Here is a 17,066-nt window from a genome sequence, read left to right on the forward strand (position 1 = left end):
AATATGGAATGCAATGTAATAGTATATCTTACGAATGTGGATTTTGGTTTATGCTCACTTCAAATTCATGCATCAACATGACTTTGCATTGTCTGCATTGTATATACAGCAGGCTTTTAAAACTAAGTAACGTCAACGTGAATTTGCAATCTGAAGATTTTTTTTAAGCTCTTGAGGTGCTGAAGCAGCCATCCAGAAGATGGAGAAAAGATAGCAGCCAGTAAGCAATTAACCCACAGCAACGCACTAAATGTGATGGTTTTTGCCTATAATTTTCATGATCAATTGGAAATGTGTAAATTGAAATTTAAAATCAAATAATATCTGTTTACGGAAACCAGATTTCCTTATAAACTGCGACGTGTTAAGAAATTATTCATCAATCAACTATCAACAAGGACCTACACCAAGTAGCTTTTCTACACAAATGTGTAGCTGCCAATGGGGTGTAATCATTGCAAGTATGTTCTAACGTATTTAAATACATTTAAACATACTCACAAATACATACTTGCAAATACGTTCAAACCTAGTTGCAAATATGTTCAAACGTAGTTGGAGCTACATGCTACAAACGTAGCATTTTCCCCTTGATACCACCTGGTATTGTCTTGTGCAAGCGTGAGTTAAAACGTTATTTTGTTGTCAGCATTTGCCCAACATTATACCAATACTGCATGTTAAAATAATAACCAAGTAAAAACCTTTATTCTAAATGTTATGGTTTTACTGTGGCTGCAGTGCATGATTTTTATTCGGCATGGTTCCCTATCATGCAACGGGCTATTTACTTCCACGGGTGCATTATAGGGTAATAATGCGTACCGTAATTTTCAGACTATAAGTCGCGTTATTTTCAAAGTTTGGGTGGGGGCGACTTATAATAAGGAGCGACTTGTACCGTAATTTTCGGAGTATAAATCGCACCGGAGTATAAATCGCACCAGCCATAAAATGCCCAAAAAAGTGAAAAAAAAAAACATATATATGTATATAAGTCGCTCCTGAGTATAAGTCGCCCCCCCACCCAAACTATGAAAAAAACGGCGACTTATAGTCCGGAAATTACGGTATGTGTTTTTTTTTCAAACATTTAAAAAAAAATAGAAAGTGAAACCGCAATAAACGAACCGCGATGTAGCAAGGGATTACTGTAATTTGAATTTCAAGTGACGTCAGCAGCGCGGCGTGGCGCGGCGGTTGTTTACAAAAAGGACAAAGATTGATCACGGGATGACGAAGATGACGAAGGGCCCCACGTACTACCGGCATCATTAGGGGCTTTGTTTCTAAGTGACACGGAGGACGAAGAGTTTGAAGGATTTAAGGATTTAGACTGACACAGAAGGTTTGAAAAACTATTATGGCTTTTACGCACGCTCGGTCCTACTCTACGGAGCTCTCTTTCACCTCCGTGGATCGAAGTCGGGGGCCGGCGCTCGGCCGGGTGGCTGTCCAGGGACGGTGAATGGGGCTCGGACATGGCTTTTACGCACGCCCGGTCCTACTCTACGGAGCACTCTTTCACCTCTGTGGATAGTAGTCGGGGGCCGACGCTCGGCCGGGTGGCTGTACGGGGACGGTGGATGGGGCTCGGTCATGGCTTTTACGCACGCCCGGTCCTATTCTATGGAGCTCTCTTCCACCTCCGTGGCTGGAAGTCCACGCCGCCACACGCCTGAAAGTTTGTTTTGTTAAATAAAGAGCCGTTTACCAAACCCACGTCTTTCCTTGTACTTTGTTAATGCTACAATATAGTTATATACTAGATCTGTGGAATAACGACGAGGCTGACGTCAGGGCGCACGCGCGGCATTGTTGACAAAGGACGAGGAATTTGATCGAAGGATTTAATGATTTAGAGTGCACAGATGGTTTGATAATATTATTGCTTAGATAATAGTTATTTGATATCTAATTTATATATCATTATATGGGCCTGTGGAATATTTTGAAGTGCAAGCGCCGTCAGCGGCGCGCACCCATTGTTAACAAAGGACGATCGATGGATTTAATGAATTGGAGTGACACAGATAGTTTTATAAACGTGTTATTTATGTAATCGTTTTTTTCATAACTCTGAATGCGTCAGGCCCGTTCTCAGCTCTTCGTTTGTGTTTATGTCACGTTAGCATACCTATCGTTTAGCCTGTTGTTGCTCGTTCATGTCTGTTCTTGGTGTTGGATTTTGTTGAATAAATTTCCCCCCAAAATGCGACTTATGCTCCGGAGCGACTTATAGTATATGTTTTTTTTGTGCATTTTATGGCTAATGCAACCTATATTCCGGAGCGACTTTTAGTCCGAAAGTTACGGTATTTAAATACTTTTACTATTTACTCGCACAGGTACCCAGTGGCATTATGAGAAAAATGCTACATTTGGGGATTTTAAATCCAAGTACATTTGAACGTATTTGCAAGCACGTCTCAGCGTATTTGCTAGTACGTTTGAATGTATTTGTGATCAGTGTGACTGCAGTATCAACCGACAGATCATACAAACAGTATCCTGCCAATGTGATGTTGGTATCACTCAAATACACACTATATGCGGGCCTCTATGCAAAACAACACCAAAATGCCTGACAGCATTAAAGACAATCTAAAAATTATACATTACTGGTATGTGGATCTTTTAAAAAGGAAAATAATGCAGCTGCATTTATCTAACTCAGGGGTAGCGAAGTCCGATCTTAGAGAGCTGCTGTCCTGCCAGTTTTACAAGTGTCCCTCCTCAACACACCTGATTCAAGTGATCAGGTCATCAGCAAGCCCTGTAGAAGCTTGTTAATGACCCTGATCATTTGAATCGGCGGGTATGTGAAGGAAGGAAACTTCCACTTTGATCTAACTTAATGATGGGAAGAGTCAGTCCTGGCCAACTAAATTGTATGATTGTAAAATGTAAATGGTGGTATTTGATGTGCGTATTTTGAAGATACATGTAATAGTCATTTAAAAAATCTGATAGACGCTAAATCAGAATTGGACAATTAGACCTATAGTGTAACTCTAGCCTAAGGTAATTGTTCACTGGCCAACAGCACTGAAACAAAAACACAGGAACATAACATTTCAGTTAAATATTTCCAATAAAGTACTGCGTTTCACATTTCCACCGATTTCTTTGCTAAAATGGAAAAAAAGTAATTTCACAGGTAACGCACATTACATTATTCATAACAACACAGGGTTCAAGCAGACTCTTGAAATCGTATGAGTTAGCCTGAACTTTTCTGCTCTTGAAACATCCTCTGATGAATGCCAGGTATTACTTGTGAATGAAGAAGCGCATTTCACATGTCCCGGAAGAGGTAGAAGTCCAACCTGCCTCAGTTGGTTCGGCAGGTGAGGAGAGCAAAACATGTTCTTCTCCTGTAAACAGAAGGTCTGAGGAAGACCCTCGCCGTCATCAGTGACTTTGTTATGTTGGTCCCTGTCAGCTGCAGTCATGTGGCATTTGATTGTATTTTCAACCAACAAAAACAATCGAGTAACAAACATTATAATGATGTGGTATTTGTCAGCGTTAACACAGTCTCAGATAACAGAGGTCCAGCTCCTGAGGCTTCCTTCTTCCGGAGCAGTGGTCTCTCGGCAGTTGAAGTCCATTCTCAGTCATACAGCGCACTGGTCGCCGTTTAAAGCCCCTGCCGCAGGATTTGGAACAGTGAGACCAGGCCCCGACATCCCAAATGGGACATGGATCTCCACACGCTCTCAGAGCAACAGGTCTGACAGCACTGTTACAGCCAAAGGCCGGATTCCCCTCTGTATTCTGACACATCACCAGCCTCTTCTGCAGGCCGCTACCACAAGTTACTGTGCATGCATCCCAGCTTCCGGTCACCCAGTGCTTTATTGGTTGCTTCCCCATTAGCTTTTTCTGGGCTTCTACTTTGTTGCCATTCAGTAAGACGCTATTGTGTGACGCATGGTTCTTCTCCTCTTTCCGTAAGACCTTCTCCTCTTTACTCTGTTTGGCAAGGTAGTAGGAATAGCGCACTCTGGGAGGGGTCATCTTCCCTACTGAGAGCACCTCCACTGTCAGTGCCTCTTGCAGCGGCCTCGTGGACTGAAGAATCTCCACAGATGTCGAAGTGCCACTGTAGCGCAACAAGCTGCCCTTCACTATCAGGTCGCGCTCCGCAGCTGACACCACATAGTTGCCATTCAGCAGGTACTTCCCATGCCTGTTCTTAACTGCAAGGTAGTTTTCATCACTGACAATTCCTCGGTAGCCCCGCTGGCGGATGTCGATGTTTGATGCGCCAACAGGCAGCGTCAGCACAAAGTTATAGCCATGACTGGAAAAGAGCATAGACGTAAACATTCCAGGTGAGTTGAAATAAAATGACATAAAAAGGAAATCAATATTGATATTTTCACTGTTTATAAATGCTTGGGTGTCTGGTGTTCCTTCCAACCCATCAAGTCTAAAAGGAAATAACAACCCACAGCAAGTTTCTCTACCCAACACTTGGCAGCTAAGCCTGCTGATTCACTGGATCATTTGCATGACCCCAAATTAAGTAATTCAGTTTTAGAAAGGGGGTTTAAATTGTCATTACTTATCCATTTGTGTATTTTGATAGTCATTATTTTGAATTAAACTTCAATAACAAAGTTCAATCACTGTATTTAAGTCCGGCGTTTGTTAGACGCTGCTTGTTTGTTGCATTCCTGTGTTGTTGGGATTAAATCCTTTACAGATAAACAGAATGACAGACTAAAGCTAGTTTTTCTCTTTGTTTTTTTGTTTGTCAACAACATAACTGTTAATCAATATTCAGAAAACTGTGGCATGGAGTAAAAAAGAAACCACAACATTCTTGTGTGGTTTCAGATAGACTCCGATTTTTTTTCCAATCCACTGAAGATGACAATCAGGACTTCTTGTAAATGAGTTATTTCCAAAGCTGTTAAAGCAGTACCTTTGTTTTTACTATCCTTGTATTAAATTATTAGTACACCATTAAAGGTATTAAGGACTTTTATTTCTGGGATGTACAGCACCTTCAATCAATAATGTATGCACTGTAAAAATAATGTTTAGGCTGCTCGTTATCCTTAAAAGTAGCTTTATCGTTCTTTGGGTGTGTCCTGTTTGGACAGAGTTTCTCAAACATACTGACAAATCTCATACAAACTACATACATGGGTTTTGTGAACATTCCGGAGACCTTCTTACAGCTCTGGTTGTCACCGCCACACACGCTACATTTGTCAAACTTTTTCTTGGAGTCAAGCTTCCCATCGCAGCCTGCTTTGATGCATCTTCCCTGAACACATACAGCAGTGGAGTCCGGCGAACAGGGTGTGCCATCAACAACCTGTAGGGTGCGGATATTGAATCACGACATGCTACACGACAGATGAATTTCTGAACAGTGTCCAACTTTTATATAACATGTAATTTAATAGTTTTTATTACTGACCATCATTGTGTTTCACTACATGGGGAAAGGTTTTACGTACCTTGGGAGCAAGGACATAGAAATAACCAGTCCCATTGGCACGACAGATGAGCTTGCATTTGTCCTTGGGGGAAATGCCAGAATACTTAGGAACCCAGACCACAGACGAGCCCAGTCTGTTGGTGTTCAGGTTTATGCCATTGAACGCTTCACACTGCTCTTCACGGAAACTCTTATCTAAAGGTGCAAAAAAATGGCAACCAGTTGAGAATTTCTGATGTGGAATCCAAGGTCCTGTGATAAAAATGTAATGTACGTATAGATAGGGCTGTCTACCTGTATCAAGACAAGGGTGGAGGTTACAGGAACGATACTTAATTCGAAGGCCATAGCAATATTTGCCTCCGTTCTCAGGTACTGGGTTGTTACACTCTCTCCTGGCCAGTTGGACACCTCCCCCACATGTTCTGGAACAATCTCCAAAAGAGCCCCACTTTCCCCATCTACCATCCACCTGAGACAAATAGCAGAAATAACTCTATCACCGCTCAAAATAGAATATGCCTGAGACATTTTAAATGTGATGGCCAACTTTTGCCATTTGCCAAACAGCGTGCCATTTGTGATACCCTTTTTTGGAAGACTCAAAACACTTTTGTGGTATGCCATAGCACAAGCCAATTGATTGCAATAATGACATGTGACCATGTGTAAAGGTTTTGTTGTACCGTAATTTCTGGACTTTAAACCGCACCCGAATATAAACCGCACCAGCTAAAATTAGGTGAAAATCCTGTTTTATTCATATATTAACCGCACTAGACTATAAACCGCAGGGGTGTTAATGTTTAATTTCCATACATAAGACAATCATACAATATCATAAAAACAATTAAAAACTCTATAGATAAGCCTCATTGGACTATAAGACGCAGGGTTCAAAGCTTGTTAAAAAAATAGCGGGTTATAATCCGGATAATAAAGTATATACGTAATTGGATTGGTCAATCCGATCTGATAAATTTGTTACTGGAACATTTTCATCAATACTGCCCACATTTCTTGTTAAATAGGTTGAGAAATAATTCTGTCAAGAAATTGCAGGGTGTTTGAGGGTGTTCTTTACAAAGCGATCAAATCGTTACTGAGATGCAAAAATCAAATGACAGTGCATGTACCCGCCGAGACTACTTTATAATCTATATCAAATAGGTGATAGATGAAAGACTATTAATCAGCCAGAAACACAACAATTGTGTTTGGTAGACAGAACTTGAGCTGCCTTTTGAATCAATTTGGTTAGTTTCATGGCATCTACAATTTTGGGTGGTTTATACAATACCACCAATATTAAATATGCAATTTATGAGGGAAAAGTGTTTGAAGAATAAAAATAGTAAGGTTCTACTGAAGCTGTGCTATTTCGTGACTATTCAGAATAAAATGTCCCATTATTCAAACAGCATACCACACCTTGATGTGGATGGTTGTGTTCTTCTCAGTGCAGGCCCCTTGGTAACACACCCTACCAGTGCCACAGCTGGTGCCATCTGCCCAGGGAAAGTGTCTGGTTTGACAGACCAGCTGTCCACGGGCTTTCCCCGTGCACCACAGTTTGGTGCAGGGCTGCATGTAGGGGCATGGCTTGGAGCCATCCCCAAAAGCCAGTTCACACTGACTATGAAGACTGTAACTGGAGCCGGGCAGGTTATCTGGGAGAGACAGCTGCCTCTGGGGCTGATCCAGCAGGCAGTCTCCTGCAATAACAACCAAAAAAAACATTTGGAAAAACAATCAATTTCAGGTTCTTCATTCCATTATACGGATACAAAAAGCCATCCATTTCTATAACTGTTTGCCCTGTTCAGGGTTCAGAACAAGAGCGTTTCCCAGCTGACTTTGGCTGAAAGGTATAATATACATCAGTCACATCACACATAGCGATAACTTTTCATGCTGACATTCACACCATTGCAGAGTAAAAACTAAACCCATGTTGCAGCATCAATTACTTCAGTTGTTAACATGTCTTAAATTATAAGACAAATGAGTACTTGTGAGTAAGTGTTGGACATAAATTGTGCAGTAAATATACACTGTATGGGATATTGCAGTCACACTAATCATTAAGCTGTCTAAATGACTCAGTCATGCTCAAGTTTGTCAGCCTGCTCGCTAGATAACTATTACAGAGGTCAAGAGGATGTCATAAATTGTTGGGTTTTATTTTTATAGGCACATAGAAGCCACTTAATCTGTTGCAAGCATTTAGATTTGGGCAAACATGTTATAATGAAGCTACATAAATAAAAATAGATGGCTATCATATATATTCTCAGTGTGGTATTAACTATCAGCAATGATTTTTCACTTTCTCAGATAATAGAATTGGATGTTTTCAGTTAGTAAACTTATGAGAGGATACCAAGAGAGTGGCTCTGTACCGCGTGAGAAAGCCTGGAGTAGCAGGGAAGTTATGTTAGAATACAACACAACATGTGTAACAGCTGTAGGACAGTGGTGAGGTGTGCTGTGGGTGTAACCAAAGAGTTCAGGGTGGAGGGGAGAACTGCATCAGCGAGCCTCTTTGGATAACAATCGATGAGCTGACAAATGTGGTTGGACTTAAATAATGTTCACAGATGGCAGTTTATGATCTGGTATGATAGCATGGAGCAGGTGGATGGACATTTAGAAAAGTGGAGGCATGCCCTTGAAGGGAGAGGAATTAAGATGAGACAACAGGGTCAAATGTCAAGACAAATCCTAACCGTGGGAAGAAAAACCAGAGTCAAGTGGGTTCGAAAGGGTGGAGGAAAGTGTGATATATGATGCAAGGGCCTTCAGAGTCAGGAGAGCAGATCAAATGGCTTGGACACATTCAGAGGATAGATAGTGAGGGTATTGGTAGAAAGACGTTGAGGTGTGGGTTTTCTCCAGGCACTCCGGTTTCCTCCCACATCCCAAAAACATGCCTGGTAGGCCGATTGAGCACTCCAAATTGCCCATAGGTGTGAGTGCGAGTGTGGATGGTTGTGTGCCTTGCGATTGGCTGGCAAAAGGTTCAGGGTGTCCCCCTCCTACTGCCTGATGAATGCTGGGATAGGCTCCAGCACGCCCGCAACCCCCGTGGGGATAAGCGGTACAGACAATGGATAGATGGATGGGTGTTGACAATATAGCTGCAAGCAAGAGAGCTACAGTAAATGAAGGGAGACATGAGGCTGCAGAAGATAGGCCTAGGTGAAAAAGACTGACGCGCTGTGGGACAATGGGACAAGTCAAAAGGAAAAGTAGTTAGTTCTGTTTAATCTGCTCCAGAATTACATACCACGTATGCAAATTGTTAAAATGAGCCAAGTGTTTAACTTCAGCCTACAGCAGTCACAATGCAAGACTTCTAAAACAAAAATATAAATATTGAACTGCAATTGACTCCTTTTTCAACCAGGTGGTGTAAACTGTGTAGTGAGGTCATTGGGTTTTAGGGAGCTTCCGAAAGTCCAAGCCAAATGCACTTGTGCGGATTGTGCAACTTTGTGTGAAGCCCTCAAAGTCAAGAAGAGTTGCAGACTCTGATATTTCTCTCGAGTAGGATCATGAGGGATGGCTTTCACATTAACCTCTGCTACCAACTACTAAAAACAAAAAAACACATGGAGATCAGATCTGTTTTGACAGAGACATGTGTATGAGTATGTCTCTATCTTAACTTTTAGTTCTGAAATTTGCATTCTAAGAGTGCACATAAATAGTATTGTCCTGACAAGAGAAATAAAAAAGTTTATATTAGAAATATTTGAATAGGTGCACATTGAAGCACCATCGTTCTCTAATGTTCCATTAAAACTGGTGGGCATGACTGGTCTCTGAACGTTTTCAGTGTGAATTCTGTCTAACCCTGTGATGCAGCAAAGAAAACAATTCAAGCTACTCACGTGAACTCCACTATTATGTCAACGAGGAAATTAAAATGTAATTAAAAAATAAATAAATAGCTATTTCAAAAAGTATTAAAGGGAAAATGAAGCTTCAAATTGGCTTTATGAATTGGCACATTGAAGCACCATCGTCCTCTAATGTTCCATTAAAACTGGTGGGCATGACTGGTCTCTGAACGTTTTCAGTGTGAATTCTGTCTAACCCTGTGATGCAGCAAAGAAAACAATTCAAGCTACCGTAATTTTCGGACTATAAATCGCACCGGAGTATAAGTCGCACCAGCCATAAAATGCCCCAAAAAGTGAAAAAAAAACCATATATATGTATATAAGTCGCTCCTAAGTATAAGTCGCCCCCCCACCCAAGCTATGAAAAAAAAACACGACTTATAGTCCGAAAATTACGGTACTCACGTGAACTCCACTATTATGTCAAAGAGGGAATTAAAATGTAATTAAAAAAAAAAAGAAGCTATTTCAAAAAGTATTAAAGGGAAAATGAAGCTTCAAATTGGCTTCATGAAACAGCTGTTGTATTTTTGGACTCCTCTGTTCAACATCTGCCTATTAGCACACAGATATACCATTTCTTAAACCCTTTCATTTAAAGCACAGGTGTCAAACTCAAGGCCCGGGGGCCAGATACGGCCCGCCATATCATTTTATGTGGCCCGCAAAGACAAATTGTGCATCAAATTCGTGTCATTACTAGAATTGCAAATTGTCTTAATAATATCTTTTTTTTTAAATATTTGACCAGTTTTTACTAGTCTGATTTGAAAACAAGTTATTTGTCCCTTTGTTTTGTAGCTTTTACTGTATATAATATGAGGTGCTCATACATTTATTTGGGTTGACAGTCATAATGGCCCTCCGAAATAAGCTATGACTACAATGCGGCCTGTGAAAAAAACGGGTTTGACACCCTTAACTTAAGCAACAGTGAGGGAAAGGCAGACTACACATTGAACTGGTCACCAGTCACATACATTATGCAGACAGATAACCATTCACACTTAGGCTGTATTTACAACATCACTGAGTGGGAATTGAATGGACGCTGCCACCACAGAAGTCAAATGAATGAACCATTCCACAGTTCGTTATTTTGAAGCTTTTAGACTGAATCATCGCGTTTTCATTTTTCTTCTGTGTTTTATAACACAGTTTTTGTTAGTTAAGGTTTGCCTCTATGTTGACAAGTTCAAGTTGATTCAATCTAGCCACAAAGTGTCTTTTGAAAGATATACAAATAGATCACAAGCAGCTAATAGTATAGCGCCTGGACAGAATCTATCGTTCCCTTCTGAATCAAGAAGCGTACACAGGAAGGGTTCACTAACCATGACCTCGATCCAGAAATTCAGTAATAATCGCTGCACTGCACACAGACCAGGGACGATTCCTGTCGATCTGAATTAGAGTTGGGGACATCATGTGGTTATCTTTTAGTTTTCCAAAGACATCCTCACATGCCTTCACGTTGTCGTGGGGCATGTTGAAGACGTGACCTAAGAGGATAGTGTGGGAAGGGAAGACAAAAAAAAAAAAGATCACATTTTATTTGACGTATTTCTATGTTCCGTTTATTGAAAACAAAATAATCTGTTATTTGGCACACTATGTGCAGCTACGTTTCTAAAATCAACACTGACACATATGAAAACATTTTTTTAAAGGTTTTGCCAGACATCCAGTCATTGTGTATGGAGAAGGCAGAACAGACTAAAATTGGACTGATTTGAAGATGATGTCATTGCAGGCAGGAATGTAGCTATGCATGGGAATATAAAGCATGGCATACATCCATGTGCTCAACCAGGCCTGACAGGGGAATTCAGTTCCCAAGGAAACAATTTCTTTCCCTTAATATGAACATGAAGATCCTTCCAAAAGGAAAAGAGACTGTGGTTTCTGAGTGATCCATTATGAGACAAATTTGTTTAAGCACTTATTATATTACATAGTACATAAGTGTAATGTAATACATTGTGTCTCCAGGGGAGTTATTAGCTTGTTTTGGACTCAGCTAAAGCAAACCTCATAACTTATCCACCGAAAACAAGGGTGGGCTATCTCCATTTCTGTCATTTGAAAGTTGAGTGCAGAAATTAACATAGGTGTGCACCTAAAAGTCTTGTTTCACCTAAGCATTACCAGTGTGTTTTCTTATGTCTATTTTCATTATAAAGGGTCGCAAAATAGAACATGCTCTATATGGTCACACTCTGTAGCATCATTTCTTATAAATCACACCTTTGTTACCCTTATTAAAGATCCATCCTTTATCACCACTGCACCGTGTCAAAATTGTTCATTGTTTGGACTGTAGGCGGCTCGGTGGGGCGCTGGATAGCACGTCCGCCTCACAGTTAGGAGGGTGCGGGTTCGATTCCACCTCCGGCCCTCCCTGTGTGGAGTTTGCCCCGGGCCCGCGTGGGTTTTCTCCGGGCACTTCGGTTTCCTCCCACATCCAAAAAACATGCTTGATAGGCCGATTGAAGACTCCAAATTGTCCCTAGGTGTTTGTCTCACACCTAGTTGTTTGGTGAAATGGTTGTTTGTCTTTGTGTGCCCTGCGATTGGCTGGCAACCGGTTCAGGGTGTCCCCCGCCTACTGCCCGATGACAGCTGAGATAGGCTTCAGCACACCCGTGACCCCCGTGGGGACTAAGCGGTTCAGAAAATGGATGGATGTTTGGACTGTTGGTGATGGTTACACTGCTATGATGTCCCACTATTTGCAATTGTTAACAAGGCTATGGCCAAGTGTCTCACATTGTTGTGATGGAAACGAGTCAGATTGAGGTTTTATTAATCTAAACCAGGGATTGTCAACTGGTGGTCCACGGCCCTCTAGTGGTCCATAGCGGTTAAACAGGTGGTCCGTGAAATTGGAAATGGAAAATAATTGTAACATTTTTCAAAATAAAATTGATTTATTATTTAGGCTTTTTATATTTTATATCTTTATATTTATATTCCATCTAATTTTGTGAATCATTTACCCATTCAAATTATGTCAAATGTAGCTGAGATTCCCAAAATAGACCTACAGATGCAAATAGTAAATAGTTTGTATCGGTTTATCCTCTTTTGGTGCAAAATAAAATAATATTCCGCCAAAGCAGTAGTCCCAGAGTTTCTTCTTAGTTATAATGGTGGTCCCTTGGACAAAATCAGTTGATCTAAACAGTAACTGAAGTGACCAACATTGCATCTTACCAAGTTCATGGGCTGTTGTAAATGCTGAAGGTAGGCCATCATCTTCAATGACAGAGCAACTCCTCTTGGGGTCACACATGGTTCCAACATCAGCCATCCCCAGCGTATCACAGGTTGTGGCCCCACAAAGATCCTGGTTGGCAACAGTTTATTATGAAAAGACTTGCTAGAAAAGGGGAATCAGAATCTTACTAATGATATGTTTTGCATATTTGAGCCATGACCATGACAGAGAGTAATACAAGGCACATGCTCTGTCTTTGTTGTCAACTTACTGTGTGTTGATGTATGGGATCAAGCAAGATTGACTCTTGGATAAAGAGGCAATACAAGAGCATTAGGAAAGAACACATATGGCCACGTATGGCCATGTAATTATAGTCTATAGTCAACAATATAAGGTTAATTGAGCAGGAATGTATTATGTTATTTCTGGTGAAGTACGGTTGGGCAGTTTTCCTTTTCCTGGCTGCATCACAATTTATGGGTGAGCTCAAATTTGTCATTTACTCATTTGTGGTAAACCACTAGGCTGGACCGATGTTGCGTGGGATCGTTTAAGGAATTAAACTAACTGGCAGATGCACGAATGAAGTTGTAGTTTACTTGATTTAGTTGTACTAAGTTCATCTTGTTTTTCCTTTTTAATCACTTCACTGGTTCTTTTATATCAAACAAATTATTTTAGATGCATTACCTGACATGACACGTTTCGGCGGTTTCTTTCGCCTCGGAAGAAACCGCGAAAGAAAAGGCGGAAGTAACCGGTGAAGTTACTTGATTTAGGTTGCTTAGGGAGAAGCATCTACGATTATTTTATTTGAGCTTACGTTTCAGTTTTTCACCTATTGCCAATTTGTTATTTAAAAAATGTGTTTATAAGTTAGTCTTTTCTCTTTATGTTTTGTTTGCTTCACGCATACATTTTTTGCCGCTTGTGTAAACGGTGCACCTTGGTGGACATCACTATCGTCTGAGTGGCATGTTGCAGCAAAATATGCTTCCCATAGCATTGCTCAAACAAAAAATTGCTCTTGTATGGTACATTCATGTTCACAGTGTTAAATATCACAAAGCAAGTTCAAATTACAAGTTACTGTGGTAGTTTTAGCACAGGTATGTTATAAATGACATAGTGATGGATGACTCTGTGCTGCTGTTGCAGAGATTTGGGTAGGTTAGGGGTTCAGGTTTTTCTTTGTGATCTCATAATGACGACATTCTTAAAGGGTCTCGTTGCTTATGCTGTAGTCTGGCAGCAATGTTGGTTAACCCATCGTTGACGCAAATGGAGAAATTTTGTTCAATTAAATCACACTGTCAAAAATAAGTTGTAAGCAGTGTTGGTTTCTGTGTCAGGTGTTCAGTCAGAACTCATGTAAGCAAAAATATTGCATTATTAGTATTCTTCAAGAGAACTATTTGTAACACAGTCACAAGCAATTGCAAGTATCCTACAACAATAAAACAGTTAGCTTATTTACTTCAATTCCAAGAATGAACTAACATTTTCAAGTGAAGTCACCCATAATACTGACATCTTATGGAATGTTGAGTTTTTATGTTGCTGAAAACTCACGTTGAATAAAATAGAACTATACATTAGAAAAAAATTGAATATTGTGGACGTTTTAGAAGGGATCACTAAATAATCACAGATTACATGATGCATCTGCTTTTTCTTACCTGTTTGGTGAAAAGAATTGCAGTGTCCCAGTACTCAGGATGCTTGTCGTTGTGCTTATTTAACTTCTTCTGCCAAGAGCAAAAATTGCGCAGAGTTAGAGCTGCATTACTGGAAACCTTTGGACCCCTGTCATCTTCCTTCAGAACCACAAAGCCCACAACCACTATGTTAATGGAGTTTAAGATACTGGGGTGCTTGTAAAGCTTGGCAGCCACCGACATGAGTGTCAGCAGGTAATGTTTCAATTCATCCCCGTGAAATGAATCCATGGATGGATCTGCCACAACCAGCACCTCCACAAATCTGGGGATGGAGGTAAATCTTTTGGACCTACTCAGTCTTTCCAGCACAGTTTCCGACGAGCCTCCAATCTCTATTTCTTTCATATACATGTATTTTTCCAGGGATGTGTTGAAGTTAGAGTCAGGTGTCACTCCACACCTGCTGGTGAAGTTTCCGACCAAGGGCGCAGAGCTTCTCCGGCGGTGGATGACGTGCGTCTTGGATGAAGAGTCCCCAAGCTGGGCTGTTCCGTCCTCACCTCTTGCTAGGCTGATGAAATATTCCATGCCGTTTTCATAGAACCCCCCGTTGAGACCTTTACACAAGCTTAGCGCAGCAAACGAGTCCGCCTGGGAATTGACGTTACCGGAGTAGAAGCATTTCCCGAGGTCCGCGGGTGTTGATGCGTTGGGTTCGAATGGGTTTAAATGACCCCCTCCGAGAAAATTAGAATCCGACTGGAGATGAAGATAAAATTCCTGCTTGAAAGCATTGATCCTGAAAGTAACGTGTTTTTCATTCTGTAAATGCTTTCCATGCGCAAGGGGGTCCACTCGTAAAGGTTTGCAGAAGTCAGCTTCCATGCCGTGTGTAAATGTCACATAAAGAACCACTTTTACGCAAATTATCAAAGTGAAAGTACTAAGTAAAGCCATAGCTGCTAATCACCCCTTTTAAGTCCGCTAAATTACGTTTGCATGCAATTTATTGCACAGTGGCACCCTTATTAAAAAAAAAAAACTGAATTACAAGTTCAATCCGCTTTGCTATTCTGCCATTATATCGTCGATCTAAAGTCTGTGCCCATGCTCTAAATCTCGAAGCATGCACACTGATGACCTCTGTCAGCTGAAGGTGTGCGCATAATAGAGAGACAGTTCATCGTTCTTGCATCTCGGTTTGTGCTGCAGACCGCAGCCGCTTGTAACTCTCCAAATATTATTGTTGCTGTGCAGCATGTGTGACACCAGCCAGAACATCACAAGCCCTCCCACTTGCCCCCACTCACGAGAGAGACCAACCGAGTCAGCTTGAAGCAGCATAACTTTGCATACAAATCCAGGAACATAATTGGATGCTTAGTATTGGGATTTTCTACAACGGTGACAAACACCTGTGAAATTGTATCAAAACAACTTTAAACGTGTAGGGGAGAAAATACAAACGGTCTGGATTTTGAACGAAGATAAACATTGCATTTTTGCACATCATTGCCTGGCATTACATCCATAATTCAGTTTGCCCCATGATCGTCTGAAGGCAAAGAGCGACATCTGCTGGTGTTGGGAACCACTTAAACTTCGGCACGATTGTGACACTGTGAAAATGCCTTGTCCTCTAGCGCTATCTGGTGGTATGCATTAAACACCAGCAATGACAACTATCATAACGCGCAGTTTTGATTTCCAAACAAGAGGTATTAACATCCCAAAGTAGTAGTAATATGCAGTGATTCGGGACTACATCCTTCTTTGAGTTTATAATAATTAGTCACATGAGAGGGACACCAAATTAAGAACAAAGAAATAAACCAGTTCAGGGTGTCCACCGCCCTACTGCCCGAAGTCAGCTGGGATAGTTCAAACAACAGATATTACCATCCCAAAGTAGCTGTAATTTGCAGTGATTCAAGACTACACCCTTCTTTTAGTTTATAATAATTAATCACGTGAGAGGGACACCAAATTAAGAATAAGGAAATAACCACTTCAGGGTGTCCACTGCCTACTGCCTGCAGTCAGCTGGGATAGGCTCCAGCACCCCTGCAACTCTTATAAACGGTTTGGATTATAGATGTAAACAAACAAACAAACAAACAAACAAACAAACAAACAAACGAACGAACGAACGAACGAACGAACGAACAAATAAATAAATAAATAAAATAAATAAATAAATAAATAAATAAATAAATAAATAAATAAATAAATAAATAAATAAATAAATAAATAAATAAATAAATAAATAAATACTGGAGATTGTCAACCGGTGGTCCGTGACCCTCTAGCGGTCTGTAGCGGTATTGCAGGTGGTCCGCGAAATTAAAAATGTTTAAAAATAAAATTGATTAATTATTTAGATCTGATTCATTTTCCAGCTAATTTTGTGAATCATTAACCCATCCAAAATATGTCAAATGTAGCTGAGATTCTCAAATACATACAGATGTAAATAAAAAGCTTGTATAGGTCTATCCTCCCTCGGTGCAAAATAAAATAAAATAAAATAGTATTCCGCCAAAGCAGTGGTCCCTGAGTTCTTCTCGGTTATAATGGTGGTCCCTTTGACAAAACCAGTTAAAACCCCCTGCTGTAAGCAAGGCAAGCATAGAAATAAAATTATTATTATTGTTTTTCATAATAACAACATTAATAATAATAATAATAATAATAATAATAATAATAATACACACATAGGTGAGTGGACACACACACACACACACACACACACACACACACGCACACGCACGCACACACGCATACAGACACGCGCTATGCATAGCGTGCCCGTC

At 40.6% G+C, this 17,066-nt stretch overlaps 1 protein-coding gene across 1 annotated transcript; it reads right to left on the reverse strand.

The window, feature by feature from the left end:
* Positions 1–992: 992 nt before the first annotated feature.
* Positions 993–15,510, reverse strand: LOC133155931 (A disintegrin and metalloproteinase with thrombospondin motifs 15-like). Its single transcript, XM_061281606.1, has 8 exons — positions 14,272–15,510; positions 12,586–12,718; positions 10,704–10,871; positions 6,893–7,176; positions 5,756–5,933; positions 5,481–5,656; positions 5,160–5,335; positions 993–4,309 (listed from the first exon to the last, which is right to left on the reverse strand). The coding sequence occupies exons 1-8, from the start codon at positions 15,208–15,210 to the stop codon at positions 3,532–3,534; spliced, it is 2,832 nt and encodes a 943-aa protein (XP_061137590.1). The 5' UTR covers positions 15,211–15,510; the 3' UTR covers positions 993–3,531.
* Positions 15,511–17,066: the final 1,556 nt, after the last annotated feature.

Source organism: Syngnathus typhle, linkage group LG6 (genome assembly GCF_033458585.1).
Source record: "Syngnathus typhle isolate RoL2023-S1 ecotype Sweden linkage group LG6, RoL_Styp_1.0, whole genome shotgun sequence".
NCBI lineage: Eukaryota > Metazoa > Chordata > Actinopteri > Syngnathiformes > Syngnathidae > Syngnathus > Syngnathus typhle.